This window comes from Oryctolagus cuniculus, chromosome 3, assembly GCF_051225735.1.
Source record: "Oryctolagus cuniculus isolate XC-2025 breed Fujian yellow rabbit chromosome 3, ASM5122573v1, whole genome shotgun sequence".
NCBI classification, from domain to species: Eukaryota; Metazoa; Chordata; class Mammalia; order Lagomorpha; family Leporidae; genus Oryctolagus; species Oryctolagus cuniculus.
Genome location: NC_142869.1, coordinates 174,200,472 through 174,225,981, shown reverse-complemented (window position 1 = coordinate 174,225,981; position 25,510 = coordinate 174,200,472). Strand labels below are relative to the sequence as shown.

General features: G+C 45.6%; 1 protein-coding gene and 1 non-coding gene across 2 annotated transcripts; both read left to right on the top strand.

Moving 5' to 3' along the window:
• Positions 1-1,349: 1,349 nt before the first annotated feature.
• On the top strand, positions 1,350-25,417 carry ZNF212 (zinc finger protein 212). The gene is made up of 5 exons (XM_008258051.5): positions 1,350-1,498; positions 20,620-21,009; positions 21,136-21,262; positions 23,258-23,347; positions 24,103-25,417. Exons 1-5 carry the CDS (start codon positions 1,475-1,477, stop codon positions 24,960-24,962), a joined length of 1,491 nt encoding a protein of 496 aa, XP_008256273.2. The 5' UTR covers positions 1,350-1,474; the 3' UTR covers positions 24,963-25,417.
• Positions 8,843-8,949, top strand: LOC127491870 (U6 spliceosomal RNA). Its single transcript, XR_007920803.1, has one exon. It is a non-coding gene; the product is annotated as a U6 spliceosomal RNA (small nuclear RNA).
• Positions 25,418-25,510: the final 93 nt, after the last annotated feature.

The following is a 25,510-nucleotide window of genomic DNA, read 5'->3' as shown; positions in this document are numbered from 1 at the left end:
GGGTCAGCACAGCTCCGGCCGTTGCGGCCAATGTGAGAGTGAACCAATGGATGGAAGACACCTCTCTCTCTCTCTCTCTCTTTCTCTCTGCCTCTCCTCTCTCTGTGTAACTGACTTTTAAATAAATAAATAAATAAATCGTTAAAAAAATTGAGAGTGGGGATGGATGATGTCCGGGCTCCTTCTCACCTCTGCAGTTATGGTCTAGAGATGTGGAGGTGATAGCAAGCACATACTGAGGCTAATTTCCTCCCTCCCTCCCTCCCTTCCCAGGCAGAGTGGACAGTGAGAGAGAGACAGAGGGAAAGGTCTTCCTTTGCCATTGGTTCACCCTCCAATTGCCGCTGTCGCCGGCGCACCGCGCTGATCTGAATCCAGGAGCCAGGTACTTCTCCTGGTCTCCCATGGGGTGCAGGGCCGAAGCACTTGGGCCATCCTCCACTGCACTCCCGGGCCACAGCAGAGAGCTAGTCTGGAAGAGGGGCAACCGGGACAGAATCCAGCGCCCCAACCGGGACTAGAACCTGGTGTGCCGGCGCCGCAAGGCGGAGGATTAGCCTAGTGAGCCGTGGCGCCGGCCGAGGCTGTCTAATTTCTTGATTCCTCCGATTCCACTGCAACCCATGGGACTAACTGTGAACCAGAGATAAAGGCGGTTTTTTAAAAGGTCTATGTCAAGATTCGTGTTAGTGGAAAAAGACAAATCAATGGCTTCTGTGAGCCCCACAGAGTGACATTGGTCTTGGTGAATTCATGGTAGTACAAGACTTGGACCTTGCAAATGCAAGAGAGAAACAAGAGATTACCAGCCACTGAGTGCTTGTCTTACCCCAGGCACTCAGCTACATAAACAATTTATGCCAATTAGTTCCTTCAGTCCCATTAACACCCCCAGGGTGCGGTGTTCCCATTCTCAGCTGGAGGACAAAGACACTGAGGCAGAGCAATCCGGAGCCACACGCTTGGTGAGGGACGGAGCTGGCACTCAAAGAGAGTAATGAACATGAGCACTCCCGGCGCGCGCAGGTACTGTTCTAAGTACTTGACTTGAAATGGTTCATCGTGTCTGCACATCTCCGTGAGCTAAGTATGATTATTATTTCCTAAGGAGACAGAAGTAGGAGAAGCTCAAGACATGCCCCCGGCCCATACCTAGTTAAGTGGAAGTCCAGGCTAGCGGGTTTGTCCTAAATTCACAACTTGCCTTCGAGTTTGAGGGACTGAGTCCTTTTTCCATTTTGTGCCACGATGCTCTCCGCCCTCCGGCCGCACGGGGGCGCAATGCAAACCCAGCGCGGTGAGCACAGGCGGCGGAAGCCGGTCTTGGGCCGGGCAGGGCCCGGCTCCCAGAATGCACCTTGTGTCAACACGGCGGCTGAGGCGACTTCCAGGAGCGTCTGGGCCGTATCGCTGACTGGAACGCAGCCTGAGGGCTATCAGGCGGGGCTCGGGGCATTGAGAGGCGACTGGAGCCATGGCGGAGTCGGCACCTGCTCGGGTAAGAGGCATCGTTTCGCGGATCCGCAGGCGCGTTCGGGATGGCGGAATCCTTGCCCGGGGTGGGGCTTCGCGGGCGGGACTCGGACGCGGACTGGGTGGCGAGGGGCTTCCAGCTGCCGAGAGTAAGCGCGGACCCTCGTCCCCGCCACCCTCAGGCTCTGCCCTGTTCCTCCCGGGCTCCTTTTGTGCGGGGTCCGAGCCTCGACGCCGCGCGCCCTCGCCCAGGACCTTCGCCGAGGCTGTTCCGCGTTACCGGGCTGTGACTGCCCACACATTGTCCCTCGCTGCCAGGAGAGAGCGCGTTTCCAGGAGGGCGCGGTGGCGCGGGGTGTAAACTCCGGGTCGATTTTAGGCACTCGTGTTCCCCTCTCTGGCCCTCTGTGTCCCTGACGGTGACTAGAGAGAGCTGGGCCGGGGATGCCTGAGGTTCCTTCCAGCCCCGGCATCTCAGTCTTCCAGAAGAGTGGTTGATAATGGACGAGGGTCGCGTATGGAGAGGGCAGGTGGCGTTGAATCGTTCTGATGCAGAAACGCTTTCAGATGCATGTGAGGGCTTTGCGGAGACGCTGGGCTGCCGAGATGGTGGGCACTTTACCATGAGGAAGGTGCGCGGTGTTTGGTTCTTGCAGGAAGTGGATAAGTGAGGGATTTGGGGGAAAAAGGGAAAAAAAAAGTGAGAGATTGAAAAACCTAAAGAATACTGTGTTTGGTTTCAAGGAATTTACCAGTTAAATTGGGAAGACAAGGCACAGGGGTTGGCAATATTTACCTCATCTGACTCCTTTAAAGTCAAAGAGTTGGCTTTTCCTTAAGACCAAATTAATGCCAGGGTGTGGCAGGAGGAACCTTCTAGAATGATCTTTTCACGGCCATCTACAGTCAGCTGACCTTGTTAAGAGGAAGCATTAAAGCCCCACCAATGGGGCCGGTGCTGTGGCTTAGCGATTGAGCCACCACCTATATGGCATCCTGTATGGGCACCGGCTCCATTCCTCAGGGAAGAAGCTGCTGGCTTCGACCTGGCCCATCTCCAGCCGTTGCGCCATTTGGGGAGTGAACTAATGGATGGAAGATCTCTCTCTCTCTCTCTCTCTAACTTTGCCCTTCAAATAAAATAAAAAAATCTTTAAAAAATCCACCAAAATAAAAAATTGCACTTTAAGTAACTTATGGGTTTGTCACTGTAGAATTTAATTAAGTCTTTAAGTATATATGTATTTTAAAGACATTTATTTATATGAAAAGCAGAGATACAAAGAGGCAGAGACAGAGAGGGAGGGAGGGAGGGAGGGAGAGAGGTCTTCTATCTGCTGGTTCACACCCTAAATGGCCGCAACAGCTGGAGCTGGGCCAATTGGAAGCCAGGAGCTTCTTCCAGGTCTCCCACACGGGTGCTGGGGCCCAAGGACTTGGGTCGTCTTCCACTGCTTTCCCAGGCCATAGTGGAGAGCTGGATTGGAAGTGGAGCAGCCGGGACTTGAACTGGCTGGTACCCATATAGGATGTCGGCACTGCAGGTGGCAGCCTTACCTGTTATGCCACAGTGAGGGCCCCTCTTAAGTATATATCTTCGTTTGTTTGTTTTTAAAGAAAATATTTTAGAGGCGGAGAGAGAGATTGTGAGACCATCTGCTGGCTCATTCCCCAGCATGTCTGCAGTGGTCAGGTCCGGGCCAGGCTGAAGCTGGGAGCCTGGAACTCAGTCCAGATCAGGCACAAGGGTGGCAGGGACCCAACCACTTGAGTCACCACCTGCTACCTTCCGGGGAGCTGGAGTCGGGAGCCAGAGCAGTAAATGGACCCAGGCTCTCTGATATGGGATGTGGGCCTCTTTTGTGCAAGGCCAAATGCCTGCCTCTCTTTAAAAATATTTCTATTGTCAGGCATTATTTCTTCAGATAAGGATTCAGGTACCTCTCGTTTAACTGTATGACCAAGTAGGTGCCCTGATGAGACAATTGAAAATGCTAAGGAAAAAACCCACATAAATGTATTTTAGATGTATGTTTTAAAGAATACTTAGAGCCCAAAAGCTAAGTGAAAGAGGGAACTTATGAAGTGAGCATAGGGACTGGCGTTGTGCCTTAGCGGGTAAAGCTACCACCTGTGATGCTGGCATCCTATATGGGCTCCGGGTCGAGTCCTGACTGCTCCACTTCTGATCCAGCTCCCTGCTGATGTGTCAGGGAGAGCAGTGGAAGATGGCCCCAGTGTTTGGGCCCTTGCCACCCACATGGGAGGCCTGGAAGAGGTTCCTCGCTCCTGGTTTCAGATTGGCCCGGGTCTGGCCATTACACCCATTTGAGGGAGTGAACCAGTGGATGGAAGACCTTTCTCTGTAACTCTGCCTTTAAAAAAAAACAAAACAAAACAAAACAAAACAAAAAAAAACAAAAAAAACCCAAACAAACAAAAAAAACCAGCAGATTTCTGAAGCCTGAAGCCAACATTGAGAACATTGGCTGAACATTTATTCATCTTTGGTGTTTATGACGTCATGCATCCTAGAAAATAGAAGACAAAATAGAGCATAGGGTAGAGAGTCCAAGAAGAAGTCCCCTGCCCCAGTCCCGTAAAGCTGAGACTTCAAAGGGCAGCATTCTGTGTGAGGGTGAACTGAAAGTAAGCTCTTACCCCAGGTGATTGTAAATAAAATTGTATTAAAATTTGATACTGAGAGATGGGTATGAGGTGCCCATTGAGAAATTATGGTGAGCCTCTTGTGGGTTTGTTGCCTGAATTCACACTTCTTAAATAGACCAAGAAACCTCAAGCCAAGGGTTTAAAGTAGAGCCATTCACTAATAAACATAAAAAACACAAAGAATTGTCGTGTAACTCAGACTTCAACTACTACAGATAAAGTTTCAAAAAGTATGAGTTCACAATAAAAAAATTTAACAACCAAGCAAGAAAAATCATCAGGAAAAGCCAGTAAAAATAATGGACAATGAAATTAGACCCCCAGAGATTTCAGATATTGGAATTATCACGCATAGAATATTAACTAAGTATGTTTTTTTTTTTTTTAAGATTTATTTATTTATTTGAAAGGCAGAGTTACAGAAAGGCAAAAAGAGAGGGAGAGAGGTCTTCTGTCCGCTGGTTCATTCCCCAGATGGTCACAATGACCAGAGCTGCGCCAATCCAAAGCCAGGAGCCAGGAGCTTCTTCTAGTTCTCCCACGTAGGTGCAGAGGTCCACTGCTTTCTCAGGCCATAGCAGAGAACTGAATCAGAAGTGGAGCAGCCAGGACTCAAATCATCACCGATGTGGGATGCTGCACTGCAGGTCTGCATCTGCATTGCAGGCGGCTTTACCCATTGTGCCATAGCACCAGCCCCTGAAATAACTATGGTTAGTATATTTAAAGATAAATGAAAGAATGAAAAGTATAATAAAGGCCAAGAGACTGTAGTAATTAAAAAACATTATTTCATTGTTGTAAGATGAAAGAAGCAAAAAAATAATTAAAATTAAAAATGTAAGAAAAAATTTAAAAGACAGGGAACCTTAATCAACACTTTAGATATATTGTGATAAATAGTGAACTGGTTGGTAGAGCTAAAGAAATTACCCAGAAAGCAGCCCGGAATAAAAGAGAGAGATGGAAAACATGAGAAGTAAGAGATATGGAAAATGGAGTGAGAAAGTCTGATGTTCGTTTAATTGGTATTCCAGAAGGAAAACACGTACTCTCTGTATTGGAAGCTATCTATATTTTAAAATTTGTATTTATTTATTTATTTGTAAAGGGGAGAGAGAGAGAGAGAGCACTTCCATCCCCTTATTTACTTCTCAAATGACCTCAATGGCCACAGCTGGGCCAGGCCAAAGCCAGGAGCCAGTAACTCCATCAGGGTCTCCCATGTGGGTGGCAGGGACCCACGTACTTGAGCCATCATCTGCTGTCAACATAATAGAAGATTTTAACACAACCTTAGTATTTTGTCAATTAGTAAGGGGATAGCATATCCAGTAGAGCTTGCTTGCTTTCTTTTTTTTTTTTCCCAACAGAGCTTTCTGAGGTGATGGAAATATTCTCTTCTGACTAGTACTATGTTGCTGTTGGACACTTGAAATATAGTTAGTATGACCAAGGAACTGAATTTTTAAATTTTATTTAATTCATTTAAATGTAAACAACCATGTGTGACTAGTGGCCATTATGTTGGAAACACAGGTACAGAAGAGATAATTAATTTTTATCCATGTATCTATCAATATGTAATGTCAGTATATAAATATACAGTGAAGACAAAAGAAAGAAACAAAAAAACCTGTTGGGAACGATGGTATGTTCATTCACCTATCTGTTGATTGATGCTGGCTATAGACCGGGACCTTAGGTGGAGTTCCTGAAGGGAATACCTCCATGTAGCCCCTCCATGTGCATGGGGGTTCCTCAAGTGATTCCAGTACCAGCCTGCCTGTGATTTGCCCCATTGGACACAAAGTAGAACAGAGACAGATTGTCCCTACCAGACCCTCTTTTTACTCAGATTCGCGAGCAAAATAAATATTGTTGTCTTAAAGCCACTATATTTTGTGATTAGTTGTTAAATAGCAGAGGATGGTTAGAAGAGTTACCTAGGGAATGTGTAAAATATCAAAAGATGAGGTGGGCATTTGGCCTAGCCGTTAGGATGCTGGTTGGGTTTGAGTTTTGGCTCTGCTCCCAATTCTAACTTCCAGCTAATGTGCAGTTTGGGAGGCAGCAGGTGATGGCTCAGGTAGCTGGCTCACTTCCGTCCGTGTGGAAGGACTGGTACAGGGTTCTCAGCTCCTGGCTTTAGCTGGTCAGATCATTGTGGACACTTTGGGAGTGAAGCAACTGATGTGAACTCTGTTTCTTTCTGCCTCTCAAATAAATAAACATTTTTAAAAATGAAAGATACTGAAAATACTTTTTAAATGAAGTGGCATGTTATGTGTATGGATTGAAACATTTTATCCTAGAGATGTCATTTCCCTGATTTATCTGTCAGTTTGATGCAATTTCAGACAAACTCCAAAGATATTTTAGGAAAACTCTTCAAGTTTGTAGAATAACAGTGGGCCAAAAACTGGTCAAGAAACATGTGTAAATAAGAAAGTGGGACTTGCTTTACCACATTTCAGTAATGATCATAAAACTGTGATCATTAAGATATCAGAAAAAAATTGAAGTAACAGAAAAATTGACACATAAAACAGATTAAAAATGCCAGAGACAAGCTAAGTATGAAACTTGATTCATGACAGAAGATAAATAACATTATTGATAGGGAGTAAATGATGGAGTTTTCATTAGCTACTGTTAGGTCTGTTGATTTCCCACATGAAAATTGGGCCTTACTCTGCACACAAATATCTATTTCTTTTTTAAGATTTATTTATTTGAAAGAGTTACACAGAGAGAAGGAGAGGCAGAGAGAGAGAGAGGTCTTCCATCTGCTGGTTCACTCCCCAATTGGTAGCAATAGCCAGAGCTGTGCTGGTCTGAAGCCAGGAGCTTCCTCTGGGTCTCCCACGCAGATGTAGGGGCCCAAGGACTTGGGCTATCCTCTACTGTTTTCCCAGGCCATAGCAGAGAGCTGGATTGGTAGTAGAGCACTGCAGGTGTTGGCTTTACTTGTTATGCCACAGTGCCAGCCCCAAGAAGATATTTTTCAGTAACCCAAAGGCATATGGATAAAATACTTGAGCAGATAATTGACCAAATGGAAATTAGAAGGACCAGTAAACATAAAGATGTTATGTTTGGCATTATCTACTTGAGATCATGGTGCATACATACCCTGTAACTCAACAGTTTCCTTCTTGGAACGTCTTTGTCAGTTTGTGTCTGCTAGCAACCATGCATATCCTGTTCATCCTGGCACTGTAAATAATGACAAGAAATGGTGCAATAGAAACAAATTGTGGGACACCAGTACAATGAATATTATAGAGCAGTGAAAATTAGTTAATTACAGCCACAGTCAACAACAGAATATTTCGAGGAGTTGTGGATGAATGATTCTGTTTACATAAAATGTCCTAGGACATGCAAAATGGAAGAATATGTTGTTACGGAAATGTGGTAAAAACTTGGAAAAAGGCAATTAATAGTAAAAAATAAAAGTCAAAACAGTTCAGAGGGTCACATAAAGGACTTCAGTGATTATATATATATTTTAAACTGGTGGTTACATGAACAGTTATCAGTACATTTTATGTGTTGTAAGTATTTTTTTTTTAAGATTTATTTATTTATTTGAAAGGCAAAATTAAAGAGAGGCAGAAGCACAGAGAGATAGAGAAGTGTTCCTTCCATTGATTCACTCCCCAGATGGCCTCAACAGCTGGACCTGGGTTGATCTGAAGCCAGGAGCTTCTTCTGGGTCTCCCATGCTGGTGCAGGGGCCAAGGACGTGGGCCATCTTCTACTGCTTTCCCAGGCCACAGCAGAGAACTGGATTGGAACTGGAGCATCTGGGACTCGAAATGGCACCCATATGGGATGCTGGTTCCACAGTTGGAAATTTAGTTTACTACATCACAGCACCAGCCCAAATAGTTATTTTTAGAAAGCATTTATTTATTTATAATTTTATTTGGAAGGCAGAGCGAGGGATCTTTCATCTGTTAGTTCACTCACCAAATGCCCACAACAGCCAGGGGCTGAGCCAGTCTGAAGCCTGGAGCCTGGACCTCAGTCCAGGTCTCCCACATGATTGGCAGGAACCTGTTACCTGCTGCTGCCCAGGGTATGCATTAACAGAAAACTGGAATCAGAAGCAGAACTGGGACCCAAACCCAGGCACTCTGGTATGAGATGCAGGGATCCCAAGTGCATGGTAACTACAGTGCCAAATGTCCACCTCCAATTGATTTTTTTTGTTATTGTTGTTATTATTTTTTAAAAGATTCACTTATTTATTTATTTGAAAGAGTTACAGAGAGAGAGTAGAGAGAGAGAGATGGAGAGAGATCATCCATCCACCGTTTCATTCCCCAAATGGCTGCAAAGGCCAGCGCTGGGTCAGGCTGAAGCCAGGAGCCAAGAGTTTCATTTGGGTCTCCCATGTGATTGGCAGGGGCCCAAGCACTTGGACCATCTTAGACTGCTTTCCCAAGTGCATTAGCAGGGAGCTGGATCGGAAGTGGAGCAGCCAGAACTTGAACCGGTGCCCATGTGGGATGCCAGCGTCGCAAGCAACAGCTTTTACCTGCTGCACCACAGCACCAGCTCCCCCAGTTGTTTTTAATGAAAGAATAAAATACATCTGTCGCCTTCCCAGTCACCTAAATGTATCCCATGTTAACAATTGTTTGGTAAATATCTCTCCAAACCTTTCTGTATGCTGAAACAAACATATGTGCTTGCTTTGGCAGCACATATACTAAAATTGGAATGATACAGAGAAAACTAGCATGGCCTCTGCACAAGGATGACATGCAAATTCGTGAAGCATTCTATATTTTTGTATATTTATAAGTAAAAATGGTACAGTATTAAATGATCATTAACCCTCAAAAAAAATAAACATATGTACTTACAATTTCTCTTCTTTAAGAAAACTGGATCATAATGAAAAATATATTTCTCTAAAAGTTTGATAGTTTTAACCTATTGATATATGACGAATGCTTTTCCAAGCCATGCATACAGGTATAACTCATTCTTTTAAAATTTAGGAAGAGTGTATATCCGAGACAGCATTCTCATTTACTACAGGTTCACTCCCTAAATGGCCTACAAGGCTAGACTGGGCTGGCTGACCTAGGCCCTGGTAACTCAATCAAGGTCTCATGTGCATGGCAGGAACCCAGTTACTTAAGCTATCACTGATGCCTCCCAGAGTTTGTGTTAGCAGGAAGCTGCATTAAGAAACAGCCCTATATTGAATGCAGGTAGTCCAACATGAGACCCAAGCATGTTTACTGCTAGGCTAAAAGCCTGCCCCTAACTCAAGTCTTTTAAGTGATTGTATAATGCTGTGCTTGATTGTGTCATAATTTATTTAACCATTCCATTATTAATAGATATCTAGGCCGGCGCCATAACTCACTAGGCTCACTAGGCTAATCCTCCGCCTGCGGCGCCAGCACCCCAGGTTCTAGTCCTGGTCGGGGCGCCGGATTCTGTCCCGGTTGCCCCTCTTCCAGTCAAGCTCTCTGCTGTGGCCCGGGAGTGCAGTGGAGGATGGCCCAAGTCCTTGGGCTCTGCACCCGCATGGGAGACCAGGAGAAGCACCTGGCTCCTGGCTTTGGATCAGTGTGGTGCGCCGGCCGCAGCTGCCATTAGAGGGTGAAGCAATGGAAAAGGAAGACCTTTCTCTGGGTCTCTCTCTCTCTCACTGTCCACTCTGCCTGTCAAAAAAAAAAAAAAGATATCTAAGTTATTTCCAGGTTTTGACTGTTCCAAAAAGTATTACCAGTAATCATCTTTTCATGAGTGTCATTAAGTACTAATACCAGTTATTTTTGTAATAAATTCCTTAACTGGGATTGCTAGGTGTAAGAGGTTTTTTTTTTTCTTTCTTTTTAAAAAATATTTATTTATTTATTTGGAAGGTACAGTGACAGAGAGAGAGAGACCTTCCACTGGTTAACTTCCCAAGTGACTACAACAGCCAGGAGCCTAGGACTTCATCTTCCACATGGGTGGCAGGGGCTCAAGTGCATAGGCCATCCTCCACTGCCTTTCCAAGCTCGGTAGTAGGAAGCTGGATCAGAAGTGGAACAGCTGGGGCTCACTCTGATATGGGACGTCAGGGTTGCAGGCAGCATCTTAATCCACTGGGCCTCAGTGTTAACCCCACGAATGAAAGCATTTTTAATTTTAATGACTTTTAAAATCTTTTAAAAAGATTTATTTTATTTATTTGAAAGCATTACAGAGTGATGTAGAGACAGAGAGAAGTCTTCCATCTGCTGGTTCACTCCCCAAATGGCTGAAACAGCTGGGGATGGGCAGGCCGAAGCTGGGAGTCAGGATCTTCTTTCTGGTTTCCCACATGGGTACAGGGGCCCAGGGGCTTGGACTGTCTTCCACTGCTTTCCCAGGTGCATTAGCAGGGAGATGGATCAGGAGTAGAGCAGCCCCTATTGAACTGGCACTCATGTGGGTTGCCAATCCCTTTAATGACTTTTTGAATTCCCTTCCCTAAGAGTGTTATGAAAATGTCAGTTTACCACATCAGGATCAGTTCTGAATGTTATTCCTTGTGTCTGTCTTTCATGCTGGTCAATCTGTTGGGTAAAAACTAGTTTCAGAGGTCAGCATGTGGCACAGCAGGTTAAGCCACTGCTTGTGACACTGGTGTTCCATATGGGAGCACCAGTTCAAGTCCTAGCTGTTGTGCTTCTGATCCAACTCCCTGCTAATGTGCCTGGGAAAGCAGCAGATGGCCCAAGAGCTTTGCCCCTTGCTGCTCATGTGGGAGGCCTAGATGGAGTTCTGGCTCCTTGCTTCTGCCTGGATCAGCTGTTGAAGCCATTTGGGGAGTGAACCAGCTGATGGATGATCTCTTTCTCTGTCTCTTCTCTGTCACTCTGCCTTTTGAATAAATAAAATATTTTTTTAAAAGTTTGTTTCAGGGGCCCGTGCTGTGGCATAGTGGGCTAAGCCTCCACGTGCAGCACCGACATCCCATATGGCTACTGGTTCTAGTCCCAGCTGCTCCTCTTCGATCTAGCTCTCTGGTATGGCCTGGGAAAGCAGTAGAAGATGCCCCAAGTACTTGGGCCCCTGGACCCATGTGGGACACCCGGAGGAAGCTCCTGGCTTCTGGCTTTGGATTGGGCCAGCTCTGGCCATTGTGGCCATTTGGGGAGTGAACCAGTGAATGGAAGACCTTTCTCACTAACTCTCCTTCTCTCTGTCTATAACTCTGCCTCTCAAATAAATAAATATATATTTTTTTTTTAGAAAAAAGTCACTTGGTTTTCTATACATTCCTCACTGATTATCTTTCCATTGTTTATCAAATTGCCTCTGTTTCTACTTTCTTTTTTTTTTTATTTTTATTTTTTGTTTATTGACAGGCAGAGTGGACAGTGAGAGAGAGAGACAGAGAGAAAGGTCTTCCTTTGCCGTTGGTGCACCCTCCAATGGCTGCTGTGGCCGGCACGCTGCGGCCGGCACACTGCGCTGATCCCAAGGCAGGAGCCAGGTGCTTCTCCTGGTCTCCCATGGGGTGCAGGGCCCAAGTACTTGGGCCATCCTCCACTGCACTCCCTGGCCACAGCAGAGAGCTGGCCTGGAAGAGGGGCAACCGGGACGGAATCCGGCGCCCCGACCGGGACTAGAACCTGGTGTGCCGGCGCTGCAGGAGGAGGATTAGCCTAGTGAGCCGTGGCGCCGGCTTTCTGTTTCTACTTTCATGAATGATTTCTAGTCCACAGTTTTATTTTTGGGTTATTAATTTTTTTTACTTTATATCCTGCTATCCTGTTTTTAAATAAGATTTTTTTTAAGGCGGAGTTAGAGAGAGGAAGAGACAGTTAGAGATAGAGATCTTTCATCTGCTGATTCAATCCTAAGATGGCCACAATGGCAGGGCCAGGCTGAAGCCAGGAGCTTCATCTGCATCTCCCACGTGGGTACAGGGACCCAAGTTCTTGGTCCATCTGTTGCTGCTTTCGCTTGTGCATTAGCAGGGAGCTGGATTGGAAGTAGAGCAGCCAAGACATGAACCAGTGCCGACATGGGATGTCAGCATCACAGGTGGCAACTTAACTCACTGAGCCACAACACCGGCCCCTTATATCCTATTTAGAAATATTATCTCCCTGATTGCTTTTAGATTTTGTTTATGGTATCTTTTTCTTTTTAAAAAAATCTTTATTTTTATTTTTTTTTTAATTTTTATGTATTTATTTGAGAGGTAGAGTTATAGACAATGAGAGGGAAAGACAGAGAGAAAGGTCTTCCTTCCATTGGTTACAGTCCAGGTGGCTGCAATGGCTAGAGCTGTGCCGATCCGAAGCCAAAAGCCAGGAGCTTCTTCCGGGTCTCCCATGCGGGTGCAGGAGCCCTAGCACTTGGGCCATCTTTTACTGCTTTCCCAGGCCATAGCACAGAGCTGGATTGGAAGAGGGGCAGCTGGGACTCTAACCGGCACCCATATGGGATGCCGGCCCCAATGTTTATGGTATCTTTTATGACAGTTAATGTTTCCTCCTACCTTGATATTCTAAATCCTGTTTATCAAGATGCAATTTATATACTGTAAAATTCACGTTTAGTTATATACAACCATATGTACAGGATGTGTTTGGTGAATTTGTCATGTGACCATTATAGAATGTACTTACATAAACTAATAGTATAACTTTAAAAATTTTTTTTTTACTGGGGCTGGCGCTATGGCGTAGCAGGTAAAGCTGCTGCCTGCAGTTCTGGCATCCCATATGGGCACCAATTCGAGTCCCGGCTGCTCCACTTCCGATCCAGTTCTCTACTATGGCCTGGGAAAGTAGTAGAAGATGGCCCAAGTCGTTGGGCCCCTGCACCCACATGGGAGACCTGGAGGAAGCTCCTAGCTCCTGACTTCAGATCTGCACAGCTCCGGCTGTTGAGGCCATCTGGGGAGCGAATCAACGGATGGAAGACTTCTCTCTCTCTCTCTGCCTCTGCCTCCCTGTAACTCTGCCTTTCAAATAAATAAATAAATAAATAAATCTTTAAATATATATATTTATTTATTTAAGAGCTGGCATTGTGGAACAGCAAGTTAAACTACCACCCATGATGGTGGCATCCCATATCAGAGCACAGGTTTGAGTTCTGGATCTCTGTTTCTGATCCAGCTCCCTCCTTATGTGCCTGGGAAAGCAATGGAAGGTGGCCCAAGTGTGTAGGCTCTTGCTACCCATGTGGGAGACCTGGATGGAGTTTGAGACTCCTGACTTCAGCCTGACTCAACCTGAGTCATTGCAGCCATTTGGGGAGGGAACCAGCAGATAGAAGATCTGTCTTTCTGTCTCCAACTCTCTATCACTCTGCTTTTCAAATAAATAATTATTTTAAAATATTTTATTTATTTCTTTGAGAGGAAGAGTTATAAACAGAAGGAGACAGACAGAAAAGTCTTCATCCGCTGGCTCACTCCCCAAATGGCCACAGTGGCCAGAGCTGAGCCAATCGGAAGCCAGGAGCTTTCCAGGTCTCCACATGGGTGCAGGGGCCCAAGCACCTGGGCCATCTTCCACTGCTTTTTCAGGCACACTAGCAAGGAGCTAGATTGAAAGTGAATCTGCAGCCAGAGGATTAGCCTACTATGCCACAGTGCCAGCCTCTAAAATCTGGAACCAGACAAGGATGCTCACTTTGACTATTGCTATTCAATATAGACCTGGAAGTTTTAGCCAGAGCTGTTAGGCAAGAAAAAGAAATAAAAGGGATACAAATTGGGAAGGAGTAAATCAAACAATCGCTATTTGCAGATGACATGATTCTATATATAGGGGATCTGAAAGACTCCACTAAGAGACTATTGGAACTCATAGATAAGTTTGGTGAAGTGGCAGGATATAAAATCAACACATGGCCTGCGCCGCGGCTCACTTGGCTAATCCTCCACCTGCAGCACCGGCACACTGGGTTCTAGTCCTGGTTGGGGCCCCAGATTCTGTCCCGGTTGCTCCTCTTCCAGTCCAGCTCTCTGCTGTGGTCCGGGAAGACAGTGGAGGATGGCCCAAGTGCTTGGGCCCTGCACCTGCATGGGAGACCAGGAGGAAACAGCTGGCTCCTGGCTTCAGATCGGCACGGTGCGCCGGCCGTAGTGGCCATTTGGGGGGTGAAGCAATGGAAGGAAGACCTTTCTCTCTGTCTCTCTCTCACTGTCTAACTCTGCCTGTCAAAAATAAATAAATAAATAAATAAAATCAACACACAAAAATCAATAGCCTTTGTATACACAGACATTGCCACAGCTGAGAAAGTACTTCTTAGATCAGTCCCATTAGCAATAGCTACAAAAACACATAAACAACAACAACAAAAAACCCAAATATCTTGGAATGAATCTAACCAAGGACATCAAAGATCTCTACAATGAGAATTACAAAACATTAAAGACAGAAATAGAAGAAGACACAAAAAAGGGAAAATTCTTTCATGTTCATGAATTGAAAGAATCAATATCATCAAAATATCCATAATATTGAAAGCAATTTACAAATTGAAAGAGATCCCATTCAAAATACCAAGGATATTCTTCTCAGACATAGAAAAAAATGCTGCTGAAATTCATATGGAAACACAGGAGTCCCAAAGTAGCTAAAGCAATCTTATACAACAAAAACAAAGCCAGAGGTATCATAATACCAGATTTCAAGACATACTACAGGGAAGTTCTAATCAAAACAGCCTGGTACTGGTACAAAAACAGATGGTTAGACCAATGAACAGAATAGAAATACCAGAAATCAATCCACGCATCTACAACTAACTTATCTTTGACAGAGGAGCTAAAATCAGTCCCTGGAGCAAGGACAGTCTCTTTGACAAATGGTGCTGGGAAAACTGGATCTCCTCATGCAGAAGTGTGAAGCAAGACTCCTACTTTATACCTTGTATAAAACCTCACTCAAAATGGATTAAAGACCTAAATCTATGACCTGATACCATCAAATTATTAGAGAACATTGGGGAAACCCTACAAGACATTAGCATAGGCAGAGTTCTTAGAAGAGACCCCAGAGGCAGAGGCACAGGCAATCAGAGCCAAAATTGACAAACGGGATTACATCAAATTGAGAAACTTTCTGTACTGCAGAAGAGATGCTCAGCAAAATGAAGAGGCAACCTGCAGAATGGGAGAGAATATTTGCAAACTATGCAACTGATAAAGGATTAATAACTAGAATATATAAAGCGATCAAGAAGCTCAGCAACAACAAAACAAACAACCCAATAAGAGATGGGCAAAGGACTTAAACAGGCATTTTTTAAAAGGAGATCTAAATGGCCAACAGACACGTGAAAAAATGCTCAAGATCACTAGCCATCAAGGAATTGCAAATCAAAACCACAAGGATGTTTCACCTCTTCCCAGTTAGAATGGCTTTCATACAGAAATCAACAAATAACAAATGCTGGTGAGGATGTGGGGAAAAAGGTACCCCAGTCCACTGTTGGTTGGAATGTCAACTGGTAAAGCCACTATGGAAGACAGTAGGGAGATACCTCAGAAGTCTTAATATAGACCTATCATATGACACAGCCATCCCACTCCTGGGAATTTACCCAAGGGAAATGAAATCAGCATATGAAAGAGGTATCTGTACCCTTATGTTTACTGCAGCTCAGTTCATAATAGCTAAGACATGGAATCAACCCAAATACCCATCAGCTGAAGACTGGATAAAGAAATTATGGGATATGTACACCATGGAATACTACACAGTAGTTAAAAAAAAAATCAGGCCAGCACTGTGGCCTAGCGGGTGAACGCCCTGGCCTGAAGCGTGGGCATCCCATATGGGCGCTGGTTCAAGACCCATCTTCTCAACTTCCAATCCTGCTCTCTACATTCTTTTTTTTTTTTTTTTTTTTTTTTTGACAAGGCAGAGTGGACAGTGAGAGAGACAGAGAGGCTGTTGGTTCACCCCGCAATGGCCGCTGCGGCTGGCACACTGCAGCTGGCGCACCACGCTGATCCGAAGCCAGGAGCTTCTCCTGGTCTCCCATGCTGGTGCAGAGCCCAAGGACTTGGGCCATCCTCCACTGCATTCCCGGGCCACAGCAGAGAGTTGGACTGGAAGAGGAGCAACCGGGACAGAACCCGGCGCCCCAACCAGGACTAGAACCTGGTGTGCCAGCACCGCAGGGGGAGGATTAGCCTAGTAAGCCGCGGTGCCAGCCCCAATCCAGCTCTCTGCTATGGCCTGGGAAAGCAGTAAAGATGGCTCAAGTCCTTGGGCCCTGCACCCGCATGGGAGACCCAGAAGAAGCTCCTGGCTTCGGATCGGTACAGCTCCAGCCATTGTGGCCAACTGGGGAGTGAACCATTGGATGGAAGACCCCCCCACCCCCCGCCTCTCTGCCTCTCCTCTCCCTGTGTAATTCTGACTTTCAAATAAATAAATGAATTTAAAAAAATCCGGTCATTTACAACAAAACAGATGAAACTGGAAAACATCATACTCAGTGAAATAAGCCAGTCCCAAAAGGACAAATACCATATGTTCTCCCTGAGCTGTGATACCTAATAGAGCACCTAAAAGGTAATCTGTGTAAGTGAAATTGACATTTTGAGAAGCAATGGCTTTAAACAGCCCTTGTCTCAACTGTTGAGGAACAGTTTTTTCCCCACGCTATTTGTTGAACTCTTTACTAAACATGGAGTTAATCACATTTGTATAAAATTAATTGAGAATAGATCTTAGCAAAAAAATAAGAATGGGAACAGGAGAGGGAGGAGAAAGAGGGGTGGGAAAGTCGATGGAAGGACGGTGGGAAGAATCACCATGTTCCTAAAGTTGTCTTTATGAAATGTATGAAGTTTGTATTCCTTAAATAAAGTTTCTGGGAGGAAAAAAATGATAAATAGAGCCAGAAGACACAGAGTTTTCCAGAAACTGATCCATGTATAAAATACGAGTGTTTTCTATGTAAAATATTGTCATTTAAATCAGTAGACAGCTGATAGGCTATTCAAGAAATAGTGCGGTAATAAATTTTTAAAAAATATTTATTTATTTATTTGAAAGGCAGAGTTACAGAGAGGAGAGATCTTCCATCCGCTGGTTCACCCCCTAAATGGCCGCAACAGCTGGAGTGGGGCCAATCTGAAGCCAGGAGCCAGGAACAACTTCTGGGTCTCCCACGTGGGTGCAGGGGCCCTAGCACTTGGGCCATCTTGCTGCTTTCCCAGGCCATAGCAGAGAGCTAGATTGGAAATGGAGCAGCCAGGGCTTGAACTGCACCCATATGGGATGCTAGCACTGCAAGCAGTGGCTTTACCTGCTTCGCCACAGCACTGGCCCCCAAAAATCTTTCTTAAAATTTTAATTTTAAAAGCAGGGTGTCTTCCATCTACTGGTTTACTTCCCAAATGTCCAGAACAGCTGGGGCTGAACCAGACTGAAGCAGGGAGCCCAGAACTCAGTTCACTTCTCCTTTGTGGGTGCCAGGGCTAATTGGGCCGTCTCCACTGCCTCCGAGGGTGTGCATTAGCAGGAAGCTAGGATGGGGAGCAGAGCAGATGTGAGTGTCCCAAATGTTGTGTTAACCACTAAGCTGAACATTCATCCGTGGGCATATCATGCAAAACAGCCATCATCTATGTGATCTGTCACTGGCTGAACTGCATTATGCCACATATTACTATAGTTCTAACCATCATATTACAAAGATAGAGCATATTTCCATCATCCCAGAAAGTTCCGTGGTGCCCCTTTATAACCAGTTTTCTCCTATCCCTGGGCCCTGGCAGCCACTGATCTATAGGTCTCATTTTTCTCTGTGTCATATAACTAAGGAATGAAATACATTATGTGGCCTTTTTTGTCTGGCCTCTTTCATGTAGCATGTTATTCACTTAGCATTTTAAGTAGTTCCTTTTTATTGTTGAGTAGTAGGTTATTGTGTTGTGTATTCACATACTGTTGGCTTAAACAACAGAAATGTGTTGTCTTACTGTTCTAGTGCATAGAAATCTGAAATCAGGGTGTCTGCAGGGTTAAAGTTCATGCTTTTTAAGAGGTTCATTCCTCTATCCTAGCTTTTGGTGGCCCCAGGCATTTGGTTTGTGGCAGCATAACTCCAATCTGACTCCATCTTCATTTGGCCATCTACTTCCTGCATTTGTTTTAATATCATCTTACCCCTTTGTGTCTGTGTCTAGATTTTTCCCTGTTTTGTAAGGCCCACCACAATAATGACCTCATTTTACTTGATTAGTTCTAGAAAGACCCCATTTCTAGATGAAGTCACATTCTGAGAGACTGGAAGATGGATCTTTAGCATATCTTTTTAAGATGGCATAGTTCAACCGAAAACATATGGGTGGGCAGTAATTTATTCAGCCATTCACTCATTGATGGGCATTTAAATTGTTTCCATCATGCTAGACAACTCAGAACAGAAGAGAAAAGAAACTTACTTGAACCATTCTTTCCAGCCTCTTGTGTGGAAGAGGAGAGAGATGATTCCTCTGCTCAGATCCTGATCTACCTGCCTATCTGAAAAAGAAATGCTAGCAAGTAACAGAAAGGAAAGAGGAGACTCTTTGAAAAGCTGGAGACGGAGCCAGCACTACGGCATAGTGGTTAAGTTGCTGCCTATGATGCCAGCATCCCATATGGGCGCCAGGTCAAGTCCTGGCTGCTCCAGTTCCAATCCAGCTCCCTGCTAATGTGCCTGGGAAGGCAGTGGAGTATGGCCCAAGTCCTTGGGTCCCTGCATCCATGTGGGAGACCTGGAAGAAGTTCCTGACTTCAACCTGGCCCAGCCCCAGCCTTTGTGGGCATTTGGGGAGTGAACCAGCAGATGGAAGATTTCTCCCTTTTTTTCTCTCCGTCTCTCTCTCTCTGGCTGTGCCTTTCAAATAAATAAAAGGAAAATCTAAAAAAAGAGACTTAGAGACTTCAAGTGAAAAGCAAAATAAATGTGATGCAGTAAGTTTATCCAATCTGTTGTTTCATTTGTATTTTAAATTAAATCTTTTTAGGGGAGGATATGCAAGCTTTTGTCACATATGTTCCACAGTGAATTAACTGAGTAACTTGAGTAGGTCAGGATCAAACTTTAAGTGTTCCGTTCTGTTCTAGTTGATTTCAATTTGTTCCATGTTTCTCTAAGACCGTGATGCTTGGCCAGCAGTTCTTGAGAGATATTTCCTCTCAGGGTATTGGGCTCAGTGTGCTTACTATTAGAGAAGCAGCCTTGAATACAGTGTGTGCCAGATGAAGGAATATGGAATGGGGTTGGGGAATGACATGAACATGTGGAGGGCAAAGAGAGTGAGAGGGCAGCTTTGGAAAGTCAGCCCCAGTGTTGGGTTTTAGTAATTTTGAGCTTTAACCACACTGGGACAGAGCATAAAAATGAGAATCAGAAGGAAAATGTCAGTAGGCTTAGTCAGATCATTACAGTAAATGTTTATTAATGGCTAGGGTGCAAAGAATGAGTTAGGTCTTGTAGGTTGGCCCTGTTGTGGAATTCTGTCTTTATTGGGAGCCACTGAAAGATTTTCATCAGAGGGGACATGATTAGCAGTAAAGCCTGGCAGGGATTTACGTGTTAATCAAATCGTCCAAAATAGCAAGTAGAAACAGACTGAAAGAAATGAACACATCTCATAGACTATACTAAATGTGAAACACATGGCACAAAACATGTAAAGGTCTCATTACAAAGAAGTGATACATGTTTGAGCGGTGGGTAACCTAAATACCCTGAGTCGATCAATACACATGGTGTGAATGCACCAGCACATCACACTGTATCCCGTAAAAGTGGACAGTTATTATCTGACAATTTTTAAAAATAGACTTGTATAAAAATGTACAATATGATTTCAATTTTGTTGAAAAAAAGCTTCTAGGAAGTACACCAAAGTTTTATTTCTGATGGTGATTATTTACATAATTTTTTCTTTTTACTGTTTTGTATCTTTTTTAAAAAAGTTTTTTTTTTTTTTTTATTTATTTGTTTGAGAAGTAGAGTTACAGACAGAAAGAGGGAGAGACAGAGAAAGATCTTCCATCTGCTAGTTTACTTCCCAGATGGCTGCAACGGCTGGAACTGGGCCGATCTGGAGCCAGGAGCTGCTTTCAGGTCTCCCAAGTGGGTGCAGGGGCCCAAGGACATGGGCCATCATCTACTGCTTTCCCAGATCATAGCAGAGAGCTGGATTGGAAGAAGGGCAGCTGGGACATGAACTGGAGCCCACATGAGATGCTGGTGCTGCAGGTGGAGGCTTACCTTACTACGCCACAGCACCAGCTCCTGGTATCTTCTAAAATCATAACAGTGCCCATATAATTTTCGGTATCAAAATTTAAAAAGAACATGCTTTAAAAAAAGAAAAATAGGCGAGAAGCTTGATAACTGTGAGCACTTCTGGACTTGGGCGTGCTTTCTATACTTGATGTTTGGAAATGACTTTGACTGACTGACCCTGTGTCTTTGATCTTTCAGCACAGGAGAAAACGACGCTCCACTCCTTTAACTTCTTCCACACCTCCTTCACAAGCAACAGAGAAAAGCTCATATTTTCAGACCACAGAGATCTCACTCTGGACAGTGGTGGCTGCTCTGCAGGCCGTAGAGAAGAAGATGGAGTCCCAGGCTGCGCGGCTGCAGAGCCTGGAGGGGCGCGCAGGCACAGCCGAGAAGAAGCTGGCCGACTGCGAGAAGACGGCCGTGGAGTTTGGCAACCAGCTGGAGGGCAAGTGGGCCGTGCTGGGCACCCTGCTGCAGGAGTACGGGCTGCTGCAGCGGCGCCTGGAGAACGTGGAGAACCTGCTGCGCAACAGGAACTTCTGGGTGCTGCGGCTGCCCCCGGGCAGCAAGGGGGAGGCTCCCAAGGTAGCTTCATTATCTCTTAAGTCAGCCAAGAAGGGAGCCAGGCCTTTATTATCCAAGCTTCTAAATTGCTGGCTTTTCCTTCCTGGATGTGTCAGGGTGCTCATTGTGTGCCAATTGTGATTTCAGATGTCCAGGTCGCTGGAGAATGATGGTGTCTGTTTCACTGAACAGGAGTGGGAGAATCTGGAAGACTGGCAGAAGGAGCTCTACAGAAACGTAATGCAGAGCAACTATGAGACACTAGTCTCTCTGAGTGAGTAGCAGGTCTCTCTCTAGAGCACTCTCTCAGATACCCTGAAATTCCTGGTGGGTAGCTTGTGGCTTAGACCATACCTGTGACTCTAACTGGCTTTGGATCATCTGTTGGCCTGTGCCAAGTGGAGAAACAGGCATCTCCAGTCCTCTCACATAGAGAAGTTTGGAAAGGCCTCAGATTTGTGCCTTTGTATTTCTTCTCTCTGTCGCAATCAGTTCCAGAGAATATTTACTAGTATTTTCATGCGTTGTGGTATAATATTGCTAGGGTTCCTTATGCTGTTTTTAATATTTAAGTCTGTTTGGGCCGGCGCCGCGGCTCACTAGGCTAATCCTCTTCCTTGCGGCGCCGGGACACCGGTTTCTAGTCCCGGTCAGGGCGCCGGATTCTGTCCCTGTTGCCCCTCTTCCAGGCCAGCTCTCTGCTATGGCCAGGGAGTGCAGTGGAGGATGGCCCAAGTGCTTGGGCCCCGCACCCCATGGGAGACCAGGATAAGTACCTGGCTCCTGCCATCAGATCAGCGCAGTGCGCCGGCCGCAGCGCACCAGCCATGGCGGCCATTGGAGGGTGAACCAACGGCAAAGGAAGACCTTTCTCTCTGTCTCTCTCTCTCACTGTCCACTCTGCCTGTCAAAAAAAAAAAAAAAAAAAATTAAAAAAAAAATTTAAGTCTGTTTGATAAGAACTCCTTTGTTTTTTGTGTTGATTAGAGGTGCTGTCAGGGCTGTGCTGTGGCATAGTGGGTAAAGCTGCCTCCTGCAGTGCCAGCATCCCATATGGGCACCAGTCCTGGCTCCTCCACTTCTGATCCAGCTCTCTGTTATGGCCTGGGAAAGCAGTGGGGAATGGCCCAAATCCTTGGGCCCCTGCACCCATGTGGGAGACCTGAAGGAAGCTCCAGGCGCCTGGCTTCAGATCAGCCCAGATCTGGCTGTTGCAGCCATTTGGGGAGTGAACCAGTAGATGGAAAACCTCTCTCTCTCTGTCTGTCTCTCTCTCTCTCTGTCTCTCTCTCTGCCCCTGCTTCTCTGTAACTCTGCCTTTCAAAAAAATAAATCTTTAAAAAAAAAGTGCTGCCTAATATATTTAAATTTTTGTATGTAAAGTATTATCTATTACATAATAAATGCATTTTGCTTGGTACACAAAATCTTTTAAAATGTTAAGTCCATGGAGGAATGTCAAGAAGGCCAATGTGGCAGGAGCAGAGTGAGGGGAAGTAGCAAATGGGCCAGAGAGGAGAGTGTGACCTTGATTATTTCCTGTCTGTCACAGTACTTACTTTACCTTGTTATAGTACCCTAGCAAGCCTGGAGTTAGATCTGAAAGGAAGCATTGACTGAACTTCAGCCAATACATGTGGAGAAATAGTGGTGGTGTTGGTGGGGATAGGAGAACGGCTCTGCAGTCTGTCTCCCTCCACCAAAGATATCCCTACTGAAGGAGCAGCAGCAGCTTCTTCATTAGAATAAGCCAGAACTTTCTTTTCTTTCTTTTTTTTAAATAAAGATTTATTTATTTATTTGAAAGAGTGACACAAAAAGAGAGGAAGGGACACAGAAAAAGATTCCATCTGCTAGTTCAGTCCCCAAATGGCTGCAATGGCCTTTGCTGAGGCAAGCCAAATTCAGAAACTAAGAAATCCATCTGGGTCGTCTGTGTGGGTGCAGGGGCCCAAGTGTTTGGGCCATCTTCTGCTGCTTTTCCTGGGCACATTAGCAGGGAGCTGGTTTGGAAGTAGAGCAGCCAAAACATGAATCAGTGCCCAATAATGGATACAACATCACAGGTGGCAACTTAACCTGCTGGACCACAACACTGGCCCAGCCAGTATTTTCTAATAGGGGAAAGTGGCAAGAATGGTAGCTGTTGAAGTTTGGAAAGTTATAGTTATCTACTCCCTGCCATCGGTCACCTGGTTCATTAGCCGTTGACCAGAATGAATGAGCTTTTATTTTCTCCTAGACTTAACTTGTACCGTTTTCAACCCAGAGGTCCTTGGCCAGCCAGAGGGAGAAGCGGAGTTGGGTACAGAGATGTTGGGTGACTTGGAAGAAGAAGGCCCTGGTGGTGCCCACCCACGTGAGTGTCTCCACCTTATCCTATCTTCCTATCCCACAGTTACCTCATAGCTCCCTATAGGCTGTAGTCCACTTTCCCACTGCCTAAACTGCCAAATACCTACTGTCAGTAATCTCTGGCATTTGCTTGTGTCGTCAGTTCATCACTTCTCTGTCTGTCTTAACTCTGCCACTCTGGGGTCTTTAAGACTAATGACCATATCACCCTGCATACCCTACAGAGCAGAGTGCTAACAGGCTGCAGTCAAACCCTGCTGGGGCCGAGAATGGGTGGGTCAGAGTGTCGGGAGGAAAGGAAATTCAGGGGAAGTGTTTGGAAGTGTTCATTTGTGGAGAATATGCAGGAAGAACAGAGCTTGATACATGAAATCGTAAGGTACGGCTTAATTTATTTTCCTTTAAGCATTCAAGTTTGTTATTTTAACACTACCTCAAATTAGTATAGTTGTTATAGTAGATTTTGTTATTTTTCACACATATTTATAGACAAGCCTGGAGAACTATCATTTACAACATTCTATAAGAGTGGTACACTTGGCTCTCTAGTCAACATGTCTGCTCACACACAAGTGCAGGTTTTGTTTTTTATGAGTTGTGGAACCAAGTCAGCCCTGTCCTGTAGATTGTCCTAATTCACTTGTTCCTGGGGTGCTTTGGTTTGAGCTCCTCTGAAATTCACAGGTGTTTGCTTGGCTCCAGAGAAACCAGTGGTGCTAGAATGTGATCTTTTTCAAATGTTGATCTTTTGCTTTGCAGCAGACGGAATCGTGCTCAGACAGGAGCTACAATACCAGCAGGAAGGCTCTGCAGATCTTCCTGGAGAGTTCTCGGGTGTCGCTGAAGAGCAGGCTTTCCTGAACCCAGAACAGACTGAACTCTGGGACGGTCAGGGTGGGTCTGTCTTCTTGGAATCAGGCCCTGGAGACTCTAATCTGGAGGAGCCTGTGGGCAGTAGAGACCCCAGCAGTGGCAGAATTCTGGGCTGCCCCCCAAAGCAGAAATCTCGTAGGCAGGTGCAACTGGGTCAGGAATGTGGGCAGGGCCTGAAGCTAAAAAGGGATGCTTCTGGCCCCTATCAGTGTTCAGAGTGTGAGCTCAGCTTCCGCTACAAGCAGCAGCTGGCCACTCATCTGCGGAGCCACTCAGGGTGGGAGTCTTATACAGCTGCAGAGCCAGTGGAGAGCCTTCGGCCCAGGCCACGCCTTAAACCCCAGTCCAAGAAGGCAAAACTGCATCAGTGTGATGTATGTCTGAGGAGCTTCAGCTGTAGGGTGAGCCTGGTGACCCATCAGCGCTGCCACCTGCAGGAGGGGCCCAGTGCTAGCCAGTACATCCAGGAGAGGTTCTCACCCAACAGCCTGGTTGCCCTGCCTGGTCACATCCCTTGGAGGAAAAGCCGGAGTTCCCTCATCTGTGGTTACTGTGGCAAGAGCTTCAGCCACCCATCTGACCTGGTGCGGCACCAGCGCATCCACACAGGGGAGCGGCCCTACCGCTGCACCGAGTGTGAGAAGAGCTTTGTCCAGAAGCAGCACCTCCTACAGCACCAGAAGATCCATCAGCGGGAGCGGGGTGGGCTGGCCTTGGAGTCTGGAAGGCCCAATGGCCTGCTTTAAGGGTGCCAGCCCCTCGCCCGTCTGGGGGGCGGAGGGGGGTGGCATTAGTCCCCCCAAGAGACACTGCAGAATCAAGGACTGACTCCTTCCTAAAGGGAGTTGTTTCTGACTTGCCTTCCCTAACCAAAACCAGGCCAAACCTAAATGCTTTGGTGAAAACCAGGTGGAAGAGGAGTCTGGGGCCAGGCCTTTCCCTGCTGTTGTGACCCTGCTGCCGGGGTTGCTATCTCTTTGGGCTCCTCAGGTTTCTGGTTTCGATTCCAGGCTGTCACTCATGGGTTGGAGTTGGCATTTTGACCCCATGGGGACTGGTGGCCAGTTCTAGGGCCTATACCAGTGTTTCCTGTCTTCCTGCAAGGTTGAATCAGGCCACAGGAGTGGGCAGATGCGTGGAAGAGTTCTGGGAAGCATTAATCTCCATTTCCTCCTCTTCTGTAGTCTCTGTTAATAATAAGTAGAAGAAATAATTTAAATGAACAGCTTACCTTGTTCTAAAGACCATTTTTTGGAATTAGATTTTAGTTGACTATATATATATATGTACATAT